Raw genomic sequence first — 22,012 nt, forward strand, 5'->3', positions numbered from 1 at the left:
GGCAGAGCTGCATATTGAGCAGAGCTTGATAAAGGGCTCTGGCCCGCCATGAAATTGGTTATTTTAACTCCTGCTCTTTTTGCCAACGTCGGACTTTGCAACCTGCAACTTTCCTGTGGCAGAGCAACCAGCCAGCAAGATATGCAAACACAAAGGAGAAGCTGGGGAGGTGCGCTGGCTCAAGATTAATGGGAACAGGAACACGACGAATTCGGGCAAAAACAGCTCAGATCTTTAATGAAGGAGAGCTTAAGCCGAGGCTTCAGCTTTTCAAATGGCATCTCGTTAGCGCTCAAGTGATTCAACAGAATGCTTAACATGCCTAATGTCATCTGACACAGCGCTCAAATTAATAGCCAGCCACTTTTCACCTGACCAGCCCACCGCCACCCATCCACCCACTCGTGGGGGAAAATCCTTACGCACAATGAAAACGTAACGTTTTTCCAGCGGAGCTGCGACGCTCCTTCGGCTAATCCGCAGCGCACACATCAAAAAAAGGAGAGGGGCACTCAAGTACGGAGCGTTTATAACAGAGCCCTAACAATTCCACATAATAAATGGCCACGACTTCCACTGTTCCAAGAGCTCTTCTCGGCCGCTCTCCGATTTTATGCGTTTTCCTTCGGCGTAGTACTTGGCAATAAAATGTGAAATGCGAATGCCAAATGTAAGCGATTCACATATATACACTGAGGGAAAAAGCACGAACTAGTTACTTAAATGGATAATTAATAAAAAATAAATAAAATCAGTATAAAAAAAGATTTTCTTGACTGTGGTAGTTGAGAGAAATGGGATTACAAGATCCCATCTATTAACAATCATATTTTTGCCAATTACCGACAGATTATTATTACAAAAACTTTTCAAATATTTTTACATTGGTAAACATAAATAGTCACTTGATTGTTATTGAATCAAAAGACTCTGTCAATATTTGTATTTTAAATGTCATACAAATGCCCGGGCTAAACAAAACAATTTGAATTGAATTGAATAAATATGTTTTTAAGAGTTGTGGTGTTTTTGCGGAGAATGAATAATCTGTCGCACTTTGCAAGACGACAACACTTTCAATATTGTTTTCATCCAATGAGTTAGTTCTTCCGCAGTCTTAGACTTAAATTTTTTCCCCATGTACTGCCCCACACTCATACATGTGGAGGAGAACTGGCCATTATGACTAATGGTTGACATTTAACATAATCTGCTTAAGATGATTATTGAAAATGAGTGCCACTTATGCCAAATGTTGCGTCATAAATATTCATGCACTCTCCGCAGCGAAGGAGCAGTCCGAGGAGTGGGCGGGGATATAAAGCAGGAACCCTCGCGTTTATAGGAGACGCCTCTGCTAATAGAAAGTCGTCTTGCCAGCGAAAGGCATAAAAACTTGGCAACATGATTTATACATAAATATATGTGCACAGGTCCCCCACCAACCACATCGAACATAATGCATATACGTATACCCCGCATTTCAGTGTTTTGTATTTTTATGCACTCACTCCAACGCCAAAAAATAAAACTCATTTCGAGTTTCGGTTTACTGTGCGTGGCTGCCCGCGAGTGTGAGTGTGAGAGTGAGTGTGGATGGGGATGTGAGTGCGTTTGAGTCCAGAGTTTGATTTATTGGAATTTGGCGTATATTTTACAATTTAGCGGCCATAATTCATATTGTCGGTTTTGGCGATGCGCTCCCTCTGAGTGGAGCATTAAGATATGCATATGCAGTTTGACACTTATGATATACAATGGGGCTTACACACTCACCGAAGTCGCGGCTTAAGTTCCAGATCCCAGATGCTCGAGGAGAAGGAGGAGTTGGCAGGGAGATCAAAGCGATGATTGGCATCCACAAACGGAATGGCCAGATGTAACACGCTAGCCGATGCAAAATGCACTCGGATTTAAATTGAACATAATGTGGGACTTAACGCATTACAGCTCTAGCTATAGGATTATACATTTACGAGGGCATTCCTACAAAAAATATAGTTTTTACGAGTACTCGACAAAAACAATCTGTTCATATTTAATTATTATACGATTTTTACAGAAAGGTTTTCTATTGTTAGTCATCAAAGCTTTTGGGCTAAGAAAAAAAAACAGGGTTGTCTGTAAGCTTTATTTGAAGGTAGACAATAGATTTAATTATGCATAGTTTATATAATATTTTATGAGTTCTATATATACAATAAAATTGAAAAACTACATAGCAAAAATGACTTACAAATATCATAACAAGATTAGAAACAAAATAATAAAATTTAGTTCATAAATGTTGTAATTTTAATATAAATAAAGTAAACTAATAACAGTAGTTCGATGTTGGCTAGTCCCAATCCTGGCACGCCAGGAAATGCTGGCCTTTGACCCTCTAACCCTTCCCTTCTGGCCTTGAACCCACTCTGTTTTGGCCCGTCGCTTAGCCGACAGCTGTTCGTTGGAGGCCTTTCCCGGGTCCCCTGGCCATATTGCAGTGGCCATGGCAGACTGGAGGGCGTAGATTTCGGGCCAGGCCTGCGGTTATGTTAATGAGCTTGCACACAATTAGCAGCTGCTGCCGATTCTGGACGAGGGGGCGGGGAAAGGGGGCGGGGATCGGGGATCGGAGGACGGCCCTCCAAACCGTTTCCATGTAGTGGCATTTGCGCTTGTCACTTCAATTATGGTAAATATTTAATGCAGCAAAGCAAGAAGGGAATGAGGAGAGGGGGAGAGGGGAGACGGGAGAGGAGCTAAGGCCGCAGGGCGTGACCATATAATAATCAACGCAAAATCAGTTGCGCATTCTAATAAATAAATAAATAATCCTGGTCCTTGCTTTAATTACAGAACGCAAAATTAAATTGAAAATAAAATGCCGCAGATTGTGTTGTGGATGGAGCCGGGATTGGCCAAAGGATAAAGGATATCAAGGGATACCGAATTTAGTCGAACCGAATTTAATCGAACTGTTCAAATATGTTGTATTTATATTTGATATTTAGTTCAATTATGAATACATGTTTTAATTCTCTAATCATTAAGTTAACGATCATTTCTTATATATACATGTAGTTAGCAAATCAAAATCTAAGCTTTTTAAAGCACTTGGGTAATAAAATAAACTTTTGTTTTTTAACCGTTCTCTACTTTAGAATTTAGATTGGTACCTTGCAACCTGTTACCTGTGGCATAGAACTGCAATCAGGGATATACAGCAGTCGATTAATACAAATCCCCAGGCATTCGACAGTCGAGTACACAGAGCCGTGGCTTTGGTCGGCTTTTTTCTCGGTGCGATACTTCGACAAATTGCATTTGCAATTTGCATTTGAATATTTCAAACACGAATCTAAAACCGCCAACCAGCCAAGTTGCTAGTCAGTCAGCCATGGTCTGGCATCATTTGAACTATCGAACTGAAAAATGTCCTTTTAAATTACGAAATTGCAAATTAAACGCAGCCAAGAAGGGCTGCTGGAAAAAGTCCTAACAATCAGTTCTCGGTCTTTGTCTGCTTGAGACACATGCTCTCTCCGTCAGCTTCTTGGTCACATAATTCGATTCCAGACGAAATACATGCAATTTCTTTGCCAGAAGAGAGCACAGCAATACATAAGTAAAACATAATTGAATTCAAATTTGTGCAATCGTAAGTAACTAAGATACAATTATGTACGTGGCTGGTCTGCTCCATTCTCTATTTCCCTCTGGCCCTGTGACTTTCCCCCCGCCGCCCTTCGACCGACGACTGTCAGTCTCGTCATGACTACATTTTGACACACAATTGAAAGGCACCGAGGACACACGCACACAGCACAGACATTCACACTCACTCACACCCACACATACACACACCCTCAGCCAGGACTCGGGACTCCGCAGACAATGAAACGTAATCACACTAATGGCTCCAGGAGCAATGAAGCGCACGTAATTGGTAAAGAGCTCTCTAGTCTGCGATGTAGGAGTGTTGAACACCGCTCGCTGCAGTGTTGTGTAGTGCGATGATAGTGAGACTCAAATTTACAACTCGCCTTAAGAAAATATACTTACCAACAAAATCAAAATAACAAGTGAACAACTAAAACATTTTTTAAAAACTGTGCTGGTGCACAGAGAGCAAAACGTGCTTAAAAATCATAATTATCATCGTAAAAATATTTATCTTCTTTTTCCGAATTTTTTTTTTGTTTTTATAAAATTTAAAAATACGGTTTTGCTGCTAATCTGTCAACGGTTAAAGGCAAATTAAGAGTATTACGGTTGCATACATTTTTCATTATTAGTCAATCTTCCTGTTTAGCAGTCTCGTATATGAAATGGCAAAGAAATTCTGTGCATGATTTGAAATATTTTGCATCTCTTTCGTTAAAAATAAAATGACCAACTGAAATCAAAATCGCGACCATTACATTTTTTTATATTTTTGATTTATAATTAAATTTTATCTGTTCTTTTAATTTACAAACAAGATAAGTATGCATCTTGCATAACTTTTTGTTAGGTTCCATAAAATGTGTATAAAATCTCAATGTTTTCAGAACATATCGAAACGATCTTTGATGACAATGACGAAGCATAAGATTGAAATGTTTCGTTTATAACCGCCAATCAATAGTCACAGCTTACTATTATTTCTTACCCACCTGTCCCTGTACCATTACTGCGATGATTGCAATCTACAAACGGTGAAATTTCCTTGAAAATCACTTGCCCCATATCGTATCAGCCATTTCCACCCATCAGGCACCCTTCCACCCACAAGCCCCACCAGCTCTAGTCCCCAGATCTATTATGTAGAACACGCTTTGTGTCGCCAATTTGGTTAGCTTCGGTGGTTGGTGGTCCTGCAGTCCTGGAGTCCCGGAGTCCTGGAGTCCTGAAGAGTTTCGGGTCCCGCTGGGACTGCCGATGCGTTGCACTTTCGTGTAGCATAGTTTTTAGGGCGTAAGCAGGAGTCGTTGACGCTCGTTACCATTACCAATGCATACACAAACCCACACGCACACACACGCACACCACTGTACAAATGATGACATGTGATGTGATGTGAAGAAACCTGCGCCAACCAAAGAAATGCAATTACATGTTACCGTTGCTTTCTCCCGACATGACGCATGTGTGTGTGCTAGTGTGTGTGTGTTAATGCGAGAAGCAGTGTGTGGGTGTGTGTTTTATTAATGAGTTGAGTTTCAGTTTGAGTTTGAGTTGGGGCTCGAGTGCGAGTCTTGCCTTCTGCGAAGTTATGTCCCAAGCAAAGTTGCAACTTTGAAACGGCATATTGAAAAATGATGCAAGTCTCTCCATTCTCTTCTTGCTTTTTAATGCGAAAATGAGCGACTGTCAGTGGATAGATGGATTGGCGCCACGTTCGGGCGGCGATGAAGTTCTCCACGGTAAAAAAAAAACATGAGTAATATAAGTTACAACAGTATAAAAATAAATAATTAAAGTCACTTAAAAAATAAATCATAAAACTATTTTCAGGTATATTCATCAGGAGAGGATAATTTATTTCCAATAGACACAGAAATGCATTTTATTTTTCTCAGTGTTTGGATTTTTGCTGCAAAGTGTAATGTGTTGCAGAGAGAGTTTGGGGGCTGATACGGAAAGTAATGAAAAGTTTTTGCTGCTGCTGCTAGAGAATCTCGAGAAATGTCGTGTGTGGTAAATTAAAAATCAATAACTCATTTGCCAAACGTCGGGAGGCAAAGTAACACAAAAGTTGTCATAACCAATAGCGGTAACGATCTTCAGACCTCAGATAACCATCATGATGGAAGATAAGGGGCTTAAGGTGTGCACTTTTGTAATTTGCGCCGCTGAAGAAAGAGTTCTTAACAATGTTGAAGCAGTGGTAGCTTTTGAAAGTTTGATGTGGGGTAATGTGCATTAAGGTAAGTTTTTGCTCTTTCGGTTCCCTGCCGAGCGGTTGAATGATACAACTAAAAATCGATTAAAGGAATAAAAAGGGGCACCGTCGTTGGAGAACTGAAATGTTTCATTTGTATGCAGTGAAGATAGCCACAGAGCTTATACTCTTCTTTATACTAATATGTTTTGCCATTGGAAAAAAATGATTTCTTCGAACGCAGGCTGTAATACGGAATACTGATGACAAGGGTGATCTAAGGAAAACAATTAAATGGAGTTACCAATAGACCAAATCAGTCAGAAGTCACCCAATCCACATAATTGATGCAGTTTGTAGTTAACCTACATTGCAAACAAGCCCCCAGCAGTCGTCCAACAACCAGTGCAATCACCTTCCCGAAAGTGCATTCCCACTCGATTGGCCCACATCAGTTTGGCCCCCGGACAGATGGCGACAGACAGACCGAGGAAAACAGAGGGATGAGGGATGTGTATCACAATGATCCCATCGCCCGACTCGCTTGCAGAGTAGAGGAGCGAAAAACCACGAAACTGACAAATAATGCTAATGAGCGTACAAAAACTGTCATTTGCTAACCAATGAACTTCCGTCAATTGCCGCCGAGTAGGCCACAATGGCAGGAAAGGCGGTGCTGCAGGAAGGGGCTTTTGGCCGAGTGGTGGAAGTCGGACGTAACGGCTGCAGAAACGGCGGCGTTTTTGGCAAGTGCCTCCGACCAGGCAGGCAACCGAATTTCTGCAGCACTCTCTGCTATAATAATAGTTAGTGGGGCAACCGCAGGGCTCAAATCGGGAATGGAAGACGAGGTGGGGGACAAAGGCAGAAGGGCATGGCTGGCTGCAAGTAGCTGGGCGTTGATTGGACTTTCTCCCGTCCTCGCCGGAGTCTTCTGCTCAGTGCGCCTGCCTGGCTGCCGGCGGCCATTTATGTCAGTTTGTCACGATAGGCGATGGAAGCACAGAGATTACCTTGGTTAAACTTAACAATGGCTCCATGCCATGCCAGACACCAGGATCCACCCGAGCCCCATCTAGCCCGTGGCCCGCAGCCCCTTTCTGATCCCCATCCCCATCCCCGTCCCCATCCGCATCCCCATCCGCATCCCCGTCCTCAGCCACATCCGCATCCACATCCTCGCCCTCGTCCACATCATCAAAATGCAGCGCCAGCCAGTGCCTGAGCCCAGAGGCTAACCGGCAAAACGGCCGGCAATGTGGCACCCTGGTCAATAGTACTCCTAAAATGTGAGAAACAATATAACGGAGTCCCAAAAACAATAGAAACTTTATATATTTAATGGTTGTATTATATTTAAATATATATTTAAAGATTTCAGTAGAGATCAAAAGATACTTTGTTTTCAAAACAGTTCGAAAGAGTACTAAAAAATCTATTTATCGGAAATTTCAGTGTATTGATATACCCGTATTGTCTTTTGTAAGTAGAACCTATATTTTTGTTGATTAGTATGATATGATATGACGTACATTTTCGATATATACGATCTTAAGAGACAATCTCGCGATATCTATCTCTCAGTCTGTATGAACGACGAGATCTTAGGAACTATAGAAAGAAGAGTATTGAAATTAAGCATGTAGTTTCTGGTGGTTCGTATTAAAAAAAAGTACGCCCAAAAGCCCAACAATTCTAGGGCACCTACAACTAAAATGGTGAGTATCCAGGCTTAAAAAATTACATTGTCAGTTTTCATTGGAATAATGGGTGTTTAATAAACAAGGCACCCTTTTGTAGAGTTTTCTCTAATTTAACTTTATTCTAACATCTTCAAGATTTTGAACATCATATTTCAGAGAAACATTCATTTTTGCGTGCCTAATTTACCAAACGAAAATTTCTCTCATCGAATTAAAAAAAATATATTGTTAACCTATTTTCAAAGTTTTCAAAAAATAAAAGAAAATAATAGCATTCTTTCGATACAATAAGAAAGAAAAATTCTACCTCTCAATTCATTTCAAAATTTAAGGTGGTAAACCACTGTGGGGCTCTGGAGTTGGGAAACTAGCAAAACGTTTTGGGCTCGCGTGCAGAGCTGTTGAATCGCATTAAAATCAGTTTGCTGCATCTTCACTGACTGCAGTTTTCGGGGCAAGGACAACACCGGCATGCCATTGCGAAGGGGGATCGCGGGGCGAAAAGGAGTTGGCCGGGAAAAGAGGGCTTAGCTCCTCGCCTGTTCGCTCGATTGGCTGCTGTCAGCAGCATTTTATGTTAATTTTCATTAGCACTGCCAACGTCGCCGGCTCTCTGCCTGGGCAATTTGTATGGAAAGTGAATTTGAAACTTGGTTACCCACGCCAGCTCTTCCTCTTGTGACCTCCTCCTCTAAAGCCGACCTCCCACCGCCCACTGTCCATTGCAAAAAAGTGTGCCAATGGGCAAACTCGATTTCTGGTGTGCTTCCCCTATCACACCGTACTGAGAAAAGTGCACATGTCCACAGTCATTAATTTGATTGGTTGTAGCTAACAAAATATAATCTACCAATGCCTATGTTTGTTTTGAATACATTGTATAATTATTAATCACTATTCGCGGTTTTGATTGAACATAAAAATTATGTTGGATCTATTTCAAACCCGAATGTATCAAGATTATAATCCCCCTAAAATTTCTAGGATTACTGTCGACGTAGATTATTGGATTTTGAAAGGAAAAGAATTCAGAAATTAAATATTTTCTTTCTGTGTCTGTATTTTTGTGTGTGTGTGCGTAGGCTGCAATAAAACTGGACAACAAAGTATTTTTCAATTAGCCATGCAGCGAGTGTTTTCGGTGGGCAGTTGGGCGGGTGAGGTGAAATGTGGACAGGAAGCTGGGCGAGATGAGCTCGTAAAAACAATAACTGCAAACGTGTCTCCCCCTTGCCCCCATCGTCTCCATTTTAGTCCTTTTCTATTGGGTTATGGTGCGTGAGCTTTATGGAACAATTGCAGCAATTGTGAGACTTAAGCGGCTGGCACAAGACATAAATTGTTAAATGGGCTTTCCGTTGTTTTAATGCCGGGGATATATAAGCCAGCTAGCTATTCACGGTTGTAGAGGTTTCTTATGGCTAACGATGTACAGTGAATACATAAGAGGACAATATCAAATCTGTTTTTATATAACATAAATTGTTAATGATACTATATATTTATGATATTATTTAATAAGAAAACCGAACGCCGTTATTGAGCCCACAACCTTTTTGAGGAAGTTTTTTTGGACGGATCGATTAATATTGACTATAAATTTCATAGTGTGTAAAATATAATTTTAAAAGGCATTCGGAAATGAAAAATGGTAAAACCATTTTACCTTTTAGTTCACAAATTTTTGAAGATGAGCTATAAAATTAGGAGCTAAAATGCATATAATTTATATACCAAGTTTTTGTGTCACATATTTTCTCACCGCACCCACATTTACTGAAAAATACACGCTTGATTTAGCACTTTATCCAATCGTTGATTCATTTGTTGATTTCGGCTGGCCATTAGGCACTCATCAGCGCGTCATCATCTTAATGAATTTCCATAAATTTGGCGATAATAATTAAACGATAGCATAGCTCGTCCCGTCAAAGTTCGTTAATGCAGCTACCGCCCAACATCCCAACATCCCAACCCCAAACATCACTGCCACTCCGAAGCACTCGTTCGCTGTTTATGGGCACCTAATTACAGCAATCAGAGAAACGAAAGCGAATAAATCGAAGCCAAAGCAGCAGCGGCAGTCGAACGCTTTTCCCACAGTCCCACACACACCAAACTCGATGTAGTTGAAGAAATAATTTCCACTTATTACTAATTAGTGGACTCCATGTGGGTGGCAAGGGGAGTGGCAGGGGCAGGCGACATAGGAGAGCCATAGCGCACAAATCGTGTAAGCAAGTCGGTGCAGTTAGTGGGTTTTATAGGCCTCTGTGCCGCTTGCTTCATTAAGCTGCATTTTCAGGCCAGTCAGCAACAGAATCGACAGAATTGAGAACATTCATTATGCGCTCCTCACATGCACGCCGGCTACAGTGTGCATTAGCTAATTGAAATCTATCTGAATCGATGGGGTAGCCCAGAGAAGACGTGACCGCCCTTGATCAGCGAACTCAGATAAAGAGGGGTGGACATTAAGTGAACATTACATAACGAAACCTAGCAAAACAACTACAACTAGAATCAGTTAAAAAAAATTACATTGGTAAAAAAAAAAAAAAAAAAAAAATTTTTAAAACTTCGCAAAGTATTGGGAATTCAAGTTTCTGCAGAATCCTTGCTCGGATAACAATATGACCATTTGAACTGCTTATAAATATGTACTTCTAATCCATACAAATTCGAGATATTATTCCGCCAAGAACTGAATAGTGTAGTTTTATCCATCAACGTTGTCATCGTTTTCGCATATCTGCTCAATATTTTCTGCTTATTATGATTGAGCTTACCCATCTATATTGTCGATCTCTATTCTCTGCCCCCCCGAGGAGTCCCCACTGTACTGCTTAATATACATATTTAGGTGCGTATGTGTGTAAGTGGCACTTGACTTGTTCGACATAAACATGAAAATGATGATGTCACATTTGCACAATTGTGCGTACAGCAACGCCAACAGCAAAAACAACAAAAACACGAGCCGGGGGAGCATCCGTAATTGTTATTGTTGTGGAAGCTTCGGAACTGCAGGCACCACCCACTCCGCACCACCCGAAACCCAGAACCCAGAACCCAGGAGCCAGAGCCCCGCTCCCGATTTCCTGTGTGTACTTAATGTGCGTAGTAGATCGTGCAAGCGTGAATCTGTTGATATGGCGATTAAAAATCGAACTGCCAAATAAAAAATCCTCAACCCTCAATGTGTGTATGTAAAACAATGGCAGACGCACACACGATAGGATTTATTTTTTGCATCCCGTTTTTTGCAGTTGCAGTTGCAGTTGCTGCTGCTTTTGCTGTGAATGTTTGTGTTTTTGGCATTGAACAGGACAGAAAAGGACAGGCGGCGGCGGCGATAAAACAAAAGCCGATTTTCAGTTGAAAAGTTTAATTGAACAATGATAATGTTGGGTGGCGTTTTTTCACCAGAGACCTCCAAATGCCGGCGCACAAAAAAGCGAAACAAAATACAAGGATTTATATAGTACACTCGTCCACATGGGTGTGCATAATGGCAGGGCACTTTGCCATCACAACAAAGCAAATTGGTTAAAAGCTGAGCCAATATTGTGATAGATTAAAGATCAATCGCCGCGCCGCGTTCAACATTCACGCCATTATCGACACTAATCAACCCTCCCGAGTCCCGAGTCCTGCAGCCCTAGCACTCAGCATTCTGTCATTATTTCCCTGACACTCGCAACTAATTTGGCCCCGAGGCGCATTAACTCCATTTAAACTTATAGTCGAAGTTTCCCGGCGCAGAAGGCAGAGAAAGAACTCGGAAATCAATTCATTGCATTTCCATTTCAGGGACTCGTCCAAGTGCGAGCCTTATGGCCACATAATACCAACGGAGCAGAAACCAGAGTGCAACACAGAGCACTCGGAAAAAACTTTGGCAACTCATAAGAAAGTCCTAAAATTGTCGATTTGAGAATTATGGAAAAATCTCACAATTTTCCTAAACTGTGGATGAAGCACTTAACTTAATTAATTTTTTGCTAACTATCAACTTGTTCACAAATCATAATTAGCAACAATATGAGCTAGCATTGTTTTGTATTTATGTTTTATTGTGCTGTATCTCTTAGCTAAATATTTTACCACACTCTGTAAGTCAGGTATTTTAGGTTTACTAACATATGTGCCATAGTACTTCTTAAGAGTACATATGGTTTTTGAATCTTTTCCATCCCTTTATGTAATGATTTCATCATTTCAGTGCATCTTTTTTAGAGACGAGATTTGCCCCGAGGCCATTCCGGGCACTCCCTGTGACTGTTGAAAGTTTGCTGCCGAGCTGGCCGGGAAACTCTCCGTTGGTTAGACGCTTTCCCCTTTGGGTTTCCCGGCGGGGAGCCGATCTCAGCCCATTTGCTTGCATTGTTGCTGCCACAACAATTGGCAACGATTCCGAGGCGACGAAAGTTCGGCACACTTGCACTCCCTCGTACTAATTAAATAAAATCTATTCCGTTCTCTCGCCTCGTCGCATATATATTTGTACATTAATTACGGCCCTCAGTGCGGATGACACACGCAAGTCGGGGGGACTGGCAAATATGACAAAACAATAATGAAAGCTTTGACAAGACTAATTGCCTGCGGCGTTTGCTGTCTGCTCGAGTTTCACTCGCCCAACGAGCTCGACTCAACGAATTTGTAATTGAAATAATGCAATTTCCGTTACTCGTTTCAAATACATTTTCCAGGAAATCTCAAAGGGCTCGTCGACATTTCCCAGACCCTCGACCTCGCTGAAAACTTAAACCAAAATTCATTAAAACTTTGCATTGTTTCCCCATCAAACTCAGTCTTCCCTCTCGCTCGTGCGCTCTGTCTCCTTCTATTTGCGCCTGTGTGTGGCTGTGTGTGTGTGCGAATCTTATTTGAATAGGTATCCATTTTATTGTTTATTCTAGACTTTTGGTATAAGCATGTCGCGACTAATTCCAATTAATTCAGCAGACAAATATCCTCGAACGACGGAAGCGCAAAACTTGCAAACTTCCTATCCGCCGCCTCAACCACCCACCCCCCAACCACCCCCTCCGCCTCACAAACTGCTGAGCATGCAACTCGGTTGGGGGCAAGTCTTGTGGAGGGGTCGGGGAGTTGCCGGGTTGAGGGGAAACGCGGACTCTGAGCTTTTGGCTTCGGCTTTGGCTTTGGCTAGTTGTTTGCCATTGATTCTAGTTGTTGTATCTGCTCATGTTGCCTCCATTGTTGTTGTTGTTGCCAAGGTCGTTCTCGGCTGCAAGGCGGAATAAGCGGAGAATCCTGAGAGTGATGCACAGTGGTAACTACTGTTGTGCGAAGAGCTCGTACAAAATGAAGATCGATTGCGATTTAAGTGCGACTCGATGCACTGGCATATGCATTAAGGAACTGCAATATCTTAATTCAATATTTAAGAAATGATTTAAGGACCCCGTAAAATTGCCTTTAAGGGATTAAAATAACTTCCTTAGACCAAACTTGTTTGTCATTCTACTAGCCTAACTAACCTCAAATTGAGTATTGAATACGCCTTAATCTAAAGTATGTATTTATATAAGCTCCCTCTTTATATTGATTTAAATTATTGATAACTAATAACTAAGCATAATTATTAAATCTGTAAATGTTTTATATTTATAAAAAACTTTTTTAACCGAGGGCTAAATTGTATTTAACATTAAATATACACATATATGTGTATAAATGTAAAATGTAATTTAAAATTAAAATATAAATTTATACTAGGGTTTAGTTTTTAGCCAGAACGCACTGTGCCAGATAATCAAATTGCCGAAAATGCGAGCAGAGCGAGAGGGCAAATCGGAAACATTCAGAATCAGAATCAGAATCGCAGTCCTGAAGTTCTTGGAGTCCTGCCCCGGCATGTGTGCATGTGTAAAATCAGCTTAAGTCCCCCTCCTCCCGTGAGCCCCTGCCCTTTGCTAAACGTGTGATGGCCTATGTGTGTGTGTGTGTGTGTGTGGGTGTGCGGCTGAGGGTTTATTTAAGCAAGTTGAAAGTTTTAGTTGCAAGATTTACCTTCTGCCAGTGGAAGACAGCTGAAAACTTCTTTTTGCAGCACCATTGACTTTTGTATTTGTTACAATTTTCCTCGGGTAATTCAGATTTTAGCAATCTGCAACGTGCAACCTGCCGCAGCCAGCCCGCTATTCCTATTCCTGTTCCCCGCGGGAGTCTGTCTCAAGGATTTTCTATTTTTGCTGCGTCGGAGTAATTTGTTTGTGCCCAAACAGCTAAGATGCTGAAATGAAACCCACACAGATTTCGTTGAAGTGTAAACAAACGAACGGAACTCGAAGATGGGAGCTGGATAATCGGGATTATTGCTAGATGGTATCGGGTTTACCAAGGAAATTACAAATTCTTTACTCAAAACCTTCCTATACTTATACTTACTTACCATCCATTTGCGTTGTCGTGAATCGAAGAAGCATGGTATCGATTTTTTCGAGAGAAAACAATGTGAGTTAATAAGATATTAATTTTCAGAATACCAGTTTGGAACTTAAAGTTTTTTGATCCAACTCTCTTCAAAATACAAATCACGAAAAGGACTTTATTTTCTTTCAAAAACACCCTGTTAGCCGCCAACACGGCAAATTCATTAAGACATATCCGTGCTCATTAGATGTTCAAATAACTTTCAGCTACTTTCCGAGCAAACATAACCGAAAAGTTCTTGGCCTGACGGATAACATGGCCAAGGGTTAATTGGTTGCAGTCGGGCCGAAAAGTGACTGAAATGGCTGGGATGGCAAATCTCGTTTGGATGTTAATCATGTTATTACTTGGCAAGGCAATTAATTAATGTGAGCTATTTATGTATTATGCATGCGCCAGATACAAATGTATCTGAATCCGCCTATCAGCACACTCTCAGTTGCGTTGGCAGGGGGAGCGGAAAATGTGCTGAGCCAAGCTGTCAGAGAGTTTGGCCATATTTGTTTTTATTATTATATGCATATGTTGACATTTACAAAGCCAACAGAAAGTGGAGAAGGGTGGGGACTTCAGCTTGTGCAAATAACTTTTTGTATCTATGATCCATCAGCAAATGCAATGGACGACAAAGTTTTCCTTCGCAAAAACAAGATTTTTTGGTCCCAACCCTCTGCTCAAAGCCAGTCCTCCCGAACCCTCCGACCCTCTGTCCCGCCACCGAAACCATAAACCAAACACAGTAAAGACATTTAAACAAATCAAGCAATGAAGCTAAAAGTCTCTCAACCGTATCACACATGAGACCCCTCGTCGCCCCAGCGCCGAAGTGGATGCTTCATTTGGCCCAAAAATGCCACAGCCTCGAAAGGGTTAAGAGCACATGGAAGGGGGCGAGGGGAAGGGGGTTACTGCTGTCTTAAGTGATGAATATCTGTAGAGAGTTTGTATGCGCTTTAATGGATAGATTGCGTTAGAGGAATTAGACCTCTGGGACCGGAAAGCGAAGTAGAGTTGAGTGGGCAGAAGAGTTACCCTTTATGAAAACCGTGCCTCGGCTGCTCTTTATTGGTAATTCCGGAAACAGATGTTTCGTTACTTTACTTAATTGACCGCCAAGTGGAATCAATCGAATTACTGGGGAACTGATCAACCCTACCCCGATTTGCCTACATCACGACTGAACAAACATTTTGGTTCCAGTATCAAATATAAAAGAGAGAGAGCTAATGTTAGAGACTTATGTTAAAGAGTATCAGCCAATTTTGGTAAAATTATACGTTCGACAGCATATCTAAGGTTTTAATCATGTTTTTAGGTACTAACAAACTCTCTTACCATCAATTATTTTCGAACTAAAAGCAAGGCATTATATAGTAGGCGGGTTACTTCTATTTTTTTACCCTTGCAGAGCAAAGGGTATTATAATTTCAGTCAGAAGTTTGCGACGCGGGGAAGGAGACACCTCAGACCCCATAAAGTATTGTATATATGTATATTCTTGATCAGCATCACGATTTGAATTCAAATACATCTGTACGTCTGTCCGTCTGTTCTCCTGTCGGTTTCTATGTAAACTTGTCTCTCCGTTTCAAAGCTATCTTGCTGAAATTTTCCCAAAAGGTGTGTAGTTATTGCACGCAGTATATAAGTCGGAACGGGCCTGATCGGCCGACTATATCGGATAGCTCCCATACGAGAGAATTAAATAAAAATTCTCACGTCGTTGTTTTTGATCAGATCGACTTAATTTCTTCCAGATGGCGTTTTCTAACTACTATTGAAATTTGGATTAAATTTTATCAAAGTCAGATATCTCTATCATATAGCTGCCATGGGAAAGATCGAAAAATATATATGTACCTATATAAATAACGGAAATAAAATTATTTCATCATTGTTTTTTTTTAATTTTTGGAATACTGAGTTTTCTAATGTCTTTTGAGTTTTAAATTAAATCATATAGCTGCCATATCATAAGAAAAATTAATAGAAAAATCGTCATAGCTTCGATGTTGTTTAGCCTTTATGTATTTTGTTCGTATATAAGCTTCGGACGGCCAAAGCTAGCTTCCTTTCTTGCTTATATTCGTTATATATATTATATTCCGATAAGCCGGAGTTTATAAACCCTTACAGTCATAAGAAATCTATAGTAACAAGATTTTATTCTGTGGTTTCCTAATTGTTAGTTCAATCCTTAAAAGGTCAGCAATGCACTGCATCATTAACATGTGTGATATAATAGTCCGATCTTAAGAAATAAGTTTTTAATATTCATTACCGTAGCGAACGGCTAAATGTCAAGCAAAAAGCATGAACACCTAACAACATCAAAACTGTGACGTTTTTTTTTTAATTTTCTACCATTACTCCGCTTGTCCTATGGCATTTAAATGTATAATTAAAAACAATGATGTCTTAATTTTGTTTCATTTATTTTATACTTTTTTTTTATCTTTCCTCTGGCAACTATGATACTCAGTTTTTTATGAAATTTGTTTCTTTATTGACTAGTAGTTAAGAAACTTGAAAACGACTTAATTTTTGTTCGATTAATGTTATATCGATTTAAATTCAAAAAGTCGCGTGGCACTAATAATGTCATATATATTATCAAGGGTCAGAAGTACCAACTTTTAGATGAGATATGCCAATATTTTACGTAATAGAAACGTAGCCAAGAAAGCCATAGTGATTAAAGTGATAATGGAACACCGAGTACCGGGTCACAAGTAAATCAACGAATTTGTCTTCCAACTGCTTCCCCATCCTCTGTACTCTACGGATCTGGCCCCCAGCGACTACCGACTCTTTGCGGATTTCAAAAAGACAAATCTACGTTCTACAAACATGGCATTGCAAAATTGGAGAAGCGTTGAAATGATTGGAGATTATGTTGATGAATCATAAAGACATAAAGACATTTGCCGATAAAATGTTGTTTTCATAGTTGGACCCGGGACTTATTGGACGATGTTTATATGTGATCCGATTGTAGTATACAATTTAATTCTTAGAGAAAAGAAGAAACCGCAATCTGGAAAAATCATGCCGATATGATACAAGAATTTTTTCGATCTCTCTTTTGGAAGCTATACGATATACTCGGCAGATCTAGGCGCTTTGGCTTATATACACGTTGCAACAACTGCACAACTTTTGGTAAAGTTTCATTGGAATAGCTTTAAAACTGAGAGGCTAGTTTAAATCGAAACAGCCGACGGGCAGAAGATCTAGATCGATTAAGATGGTGATCAAGACTAAAAATGGAAATTAAGTAGTCTCTTTTAGTGCGATGCAAGCTTCTGACTAAATTCAGAATACCCTGTGCAAGGGTCACGAAAGCCACGAAAGCATTTATTTTCCACCAATATTAATATTGTTTGTGTTGGTATTCGTGTTGTCCTTGCCACCTCCCGCAGCTGGTGCTGTTAGATCTGGCGGTGGGGTTTCCTGGGCACTGGACATGGCCACTGCCACAGCGAGGACCGTAAGGGCGATCTGTAGGAACTTCATTCTGGCGAGCGCTCAAAGAGTGACAGAGCCACTGAAATGGAGCCCTTTATAGCTCCGCCGATCAGGTGGAGCCAATGGCTGAGACTAATGCAAATCGGGGTCTGCGAAGCTGCGTTGAAATGAAATCGTACACATTAATTTGTGTAAGTGGAAACCTTTTACATGACATTTAAGCCTGCGTTTTCCGCAGCCCGTGTGCCTTGTTGCTTGTGGTTGTCTGGTGGTTGCCACAACCCGAAAGATACACCACACACATGAAAGATACACATACAGTGGGGTCTTTGTCTGCTGGGGCAGAATGCGCCGCGCTCAGTTCTCACTTTGAGCTTATTTTTGGACCCCTCCCACCCCTCCTAACTCTCCCCGTGCCGACAAACTTTCCACGAAACTGCAGTGGTGTAAGTGGTCTCGGGGGAAGCGAGTGGAGCCCCTGCACTCCTCGAACGCCCCAACCGCCCCCAGTGCGGTCGTGTAGTCAACTTCAACTTCACTTAAAATCCTTTTTGCCATTACGTTTCGATGCATATGAGGTTTTGTTTTGGATGGCAAGTGCTCCGGATCCCCTTCGACCCGCCCTGAGCTTATTTATAATTTAAATTCGGCAAAAACTTTTGCCAGGTTGCATTCCCAGCCATCCGAGTGGGTGAACTTTACTTTTATGTAAATGACGCACACTCCCCTCCGCTGTCCCGCTGCCCCACTGCCCCGCTACCCCCGGCTCGATGTCATTCACAAAGTTTCGCCTGCGAGAGATCGAGTTCTCGGCCGAGCCGGAGCAGTCATTATGGCCTATGATTATGGCTATTAGAGTGCAGTTCGGCTTTCGCTGCGGTCTGTGTGTGCGGTCCTTGGGTCCTCTGTCCTCTGTCCTCGGTCCTCGGTCACCAGCTGGATCATCAAACGGCGGGGAAATCGACAGAGGAACACATTAATATACGGGTTTATCTGCGAGGCGGCAGCAGTTCTAAGCACCCGAAAATAAACACACTTTTAACAGCTTTATCAAAGCTGGAAAGCCCGCCGTACAGTCAACGCCGGCCAAAGACAGTTGGCAAACTCCGACCAATAAAAATTAAAATATTTAAGCAAAGCGTAAAGATGCAAAGCTCCGCAGTAAAGAAAGATACACGACCCGGGAAACGCCAGGAGCAGGACACCGAAAAAAATTTGAGAGCAGTTGGTAACATGGGTTGGCTGAAAAACTTTACCCATTAGAAAACTCCGTTTCCGTTTCTTTGATGAAACAAAGCTTATGCTCAGCACTTTGGAAATATTATCGAAAATATCATTTGAGGTATATATGTTATTGTGATGTTGCCTTATGTTAACAGTAATTAGTGGGGGACTCGGAGTTTTAAAAACAAAGGATTTGTCCTTAGGTCTGAGAAATATATAATTCGTTGTGTGCTAACCCATCGCCCAGTTCCTTCAGGCTCTAATTATTTTTTGAAGCCTAAGAACGTGTGTGTTATAGTTTGAAACAGATGGGACACCTAAACATCTCTTTCTTTTTTCACAGTGTGAGGTCTGAACAGAGCCCCAGCTCGGTGGCGGGTTCTATGGCAGATTAAAAATTCCACACAACCTGGGTGGCGGCAGCCGAGTTCCATTGGTTGGATGGGTGGTGTGCGGACCGAAGTATCATTGCAAAAGTTTCATTCGCTCCTCTGCAAGAGATTTGGAAGCTGCGGTAAAAATGCCTGCAAGGCAGGCAAAGGGAGAGGGGGTACTGCGGCCTCTCCTTCGCCCCTTCGTCCACGTGCTAAGTATTTTCTCAGTTAATTATGCAAAGATATACGCTTAAAATTTTGCAATATTACGTGCATATTTCAAATACCCAACGTGGAAATTCCCGCTGCCTGCGTTAAAACGAAGGGCCGTAAAAATGCCTCCAAGGAACAAGAGAAGCCGAAGGATCCTGAATTCGAGGGATACCCGCACACCCACACCCACACCCACACCCACATCCACGCACACACACTCTCGTTCAGTGACAGCTGTGCCGGGAAGGAGGCCGAAGGTTATGCCGCGTACGTGGCAAAAGGGCTGGAGTGCTTCCCTTTCTGGGAGCGGAGGAGGGTTTTCGGGGGCAACTCCCCCGGCACACGACATTTTAATTGCTCGTTTGCCGTGCAATCATCGCTCGTCGTAACGGGTTTTGGCCGTTTATTGTTACCGTTAACACAACCGTTATCACAGTCCCAAGGAGTCTTTGTGTCGTACTAAAGCGCCCCGATTTTAAGGAGACCTAAGATGAATACCCAACTGGAGCAGCTTTCTTAGAGAGATTTTCTATGCAGCTTAAGAAGTGCTAAGGCTATCTTTTTCCAATGGTTTACTAAACCATAAAAAAGGAAAATAACTCATAAGAAAACAATAAATACATGTCGTTGTAACTAGCGAATGGTTTCTTAAAATAAATCACTTAATGCTGATTAAATTGACATTCACAATAACCCAACAAAAAAACATTAATAGTAATACATTCTTTATTTTCACCTCATACGATTAGTTAAACATTGCTGTGAAATCGTAAGAGTAAATATGAATTACGATTTTCCAGGTTGTCCGATGACGATTGTGTTTTCATTGGTGTTGTTATTTTGCCCCATTGCGAAGGCCGAAGAGATGAGCAGGACCAAAGCGATTTGTAGGGCTTTCATCGTGGTAGAGTAACAATTCTACATAAACGTTGAACTTATATAGCCTCGCTATGGATCGGGCTAAGATCGTGCGGAGAGAATCGGGGAGTGAAACTAATTCAATAATTTCCACACAGTCGCCGATTTCCTCCGATTTCAAATAGGCCAAAAGTTAGCCGCCGACATGAAAGGGGTGTGTGGGAGGGGCTCAAGTGGGGGGCTTGTGGGTGGACCTGCGAATGCTCTTGACTGTGATTTATGTGGGGCAGGGCTCCAATTTCGGGCTACCTCAGCGAGAACTTCTGCTGCTGCTACTGCTGCTGCTGCTGGCAACTCAAAACATATGCATAGATAAATTATACGCGGTAAGCGCCCACAAAGCGCCCCACTCCGCCTCCCCCTCCCCCTCCCCCCTCCCCTCACCCAAATCCCCCTCCTGAATTATTCACCCGGCCACAACAACAACAATAACAGCCTCGCCAAACAGCGCGAAGAGCAAACATTTTGATGTGACGAGACTAAATTGAGCATGTTGTTTAGGGGGGCGTGGCCAGGTGCCGCCCTGCAACCCGCTCTAAACAATCCAGCGAATGCTTTCAGATTTCGATTACTTCGTTTTTCGGCTTCCCCCTTCACTTCGCTCGCCTCCCCTCGCAACCCTTGGCACATCTCGGAAAATGGATTTGCACTGCACGTTGTCAGTCAGTTGGAAAATAGATTTCTGTTTCAGTTATCATCTCGGATCCAGCCGGCTGATGCTAACCAAAGTTACTCCGATTCGGGGGGTTACTCTCCGCCGCAAATTTTCACAGCATTCGATACAATTTTTCAATCGTTTTTATGTAGTTTTTAAAGAAAGGGTAAGCTGGTAATCCATATGATATAATAAATATATGACGAAAACAATTTTTTATACATTTTCTCGTTAATATTAAAGTTGAAACTTATTTAAAAATTAAATAAATCATTTTTTAAACACTTATCCCCTAAGTGTTTTCACTCCTATAAAATTGATTTTTTATCTAAGAGTTCAGCATTTCAAGAGTACGACACCTTTTAATTTTAAGCCGATATCTTCAATGTTCTTAAATTATGTTGGCGTAAGATTCGATTATAATTTAACTAGTTTTTATTGCCGTTAATTATACCCTTGCAGAGCAAAAGGGTATTATAATTTCAGTCAGACGTTTGCAACGCACAGAAGGAGACACCTCAGACCCCATAAAGTATATATATTCTTGATCATCACGATCTGAATCAAAATACGTCTGTACGTCTGTCTGTCCGTCTGTCTGTCTGTCCTCCTGTCTGATTCTATGTAAACTAGTCTCTCAGTTTTGAAGCTATCTTGCTGAAACTTTCCCAAAAGTTGTGTAGTTATTGCACGCAGAATATAATTTGGAACGGGCCGGATCGGCCGACTATATCGGATAGCTCCAATACGAGAGAATGGAATAAAAAATTTTTTCGCTGTTGTTTTTGATCAGATCGACTGGATTTCTTTTAGATGACGTTTTCTAACTACTATTGAATTTCGGATTTAATTTTATTAAAATCGGACAACTCTATCATAAAGCTGCCATAGGAAAGATCGAAAAATAGATATAAAAATAATGAAAAAAAAAATTATAACGTCGTTGTTTTTAATTTCCCGAGCATGATTTTTGGAACATCAAATTTAAATACACTTAAATCGAGGAAAAAATTTCAACAAAATCGGAGCACTATATCATATAGCTGTCATAGGAAAGATAGGAAAGTCTATATAGAAATAACGGAAATAAAATGATAACATCGTTGTTTTTCATCAGACAATCATGATTTTTGGAGTATAGCGT

The 22,012-nt window shown here is 41.3% G+C and overlaps 1 protein-coding gene across 1 annotated transcript; it reads right to left on the reverse strand.

The window, feature by feature from the left end:
* Positions 1-20,003: 20,003 nt before the first annotated feature.
* LOC108093567 lies at positions 20,004-20,210 on the reverse strand. The gene has a single exon (XM_017193662.2). The coding sequence runs from the start codon at positions 20,193-20,195 to the stop codon at positions 20,082-20,084; it is 114 nt and encodes a 37-aa protein (XP_017049151.1). The 5' UTR covers positions 20,196-20,210; the 3' UTR covers positions 20,004-20,081.
* Between the last annotated feature and the right edge of the window lie 1,802 nt (positions 20,211-22,012).

The sequence above is a fragment of the Drosophila ficusphila genome, unplaced genomic scaffold, assembly GCF_018152265.1.
Source record: "Drosophila ficusphila isolate 14025-0441.05 unplaced genomic scaffold, ASM1815226v1 contig_106, whole genome shotgun sequence".
NCBI classification, from domain to species: Eukaryota; Metazoa; Arthropoda; class Insecta; order Diptera; family Drosophilidae; genus Drosophila; species Drosophila ficusphila.

Excerpts from the sequence above, each read along its gene's own strand:
- LOC108093567 (XM_017193662.2), bottom strand. The coding sequence starts at position 20,195 with ATGAAAGCCCTACAAATCGCTTTGGTCCTGCTCATCTCTTCGGCCTTC.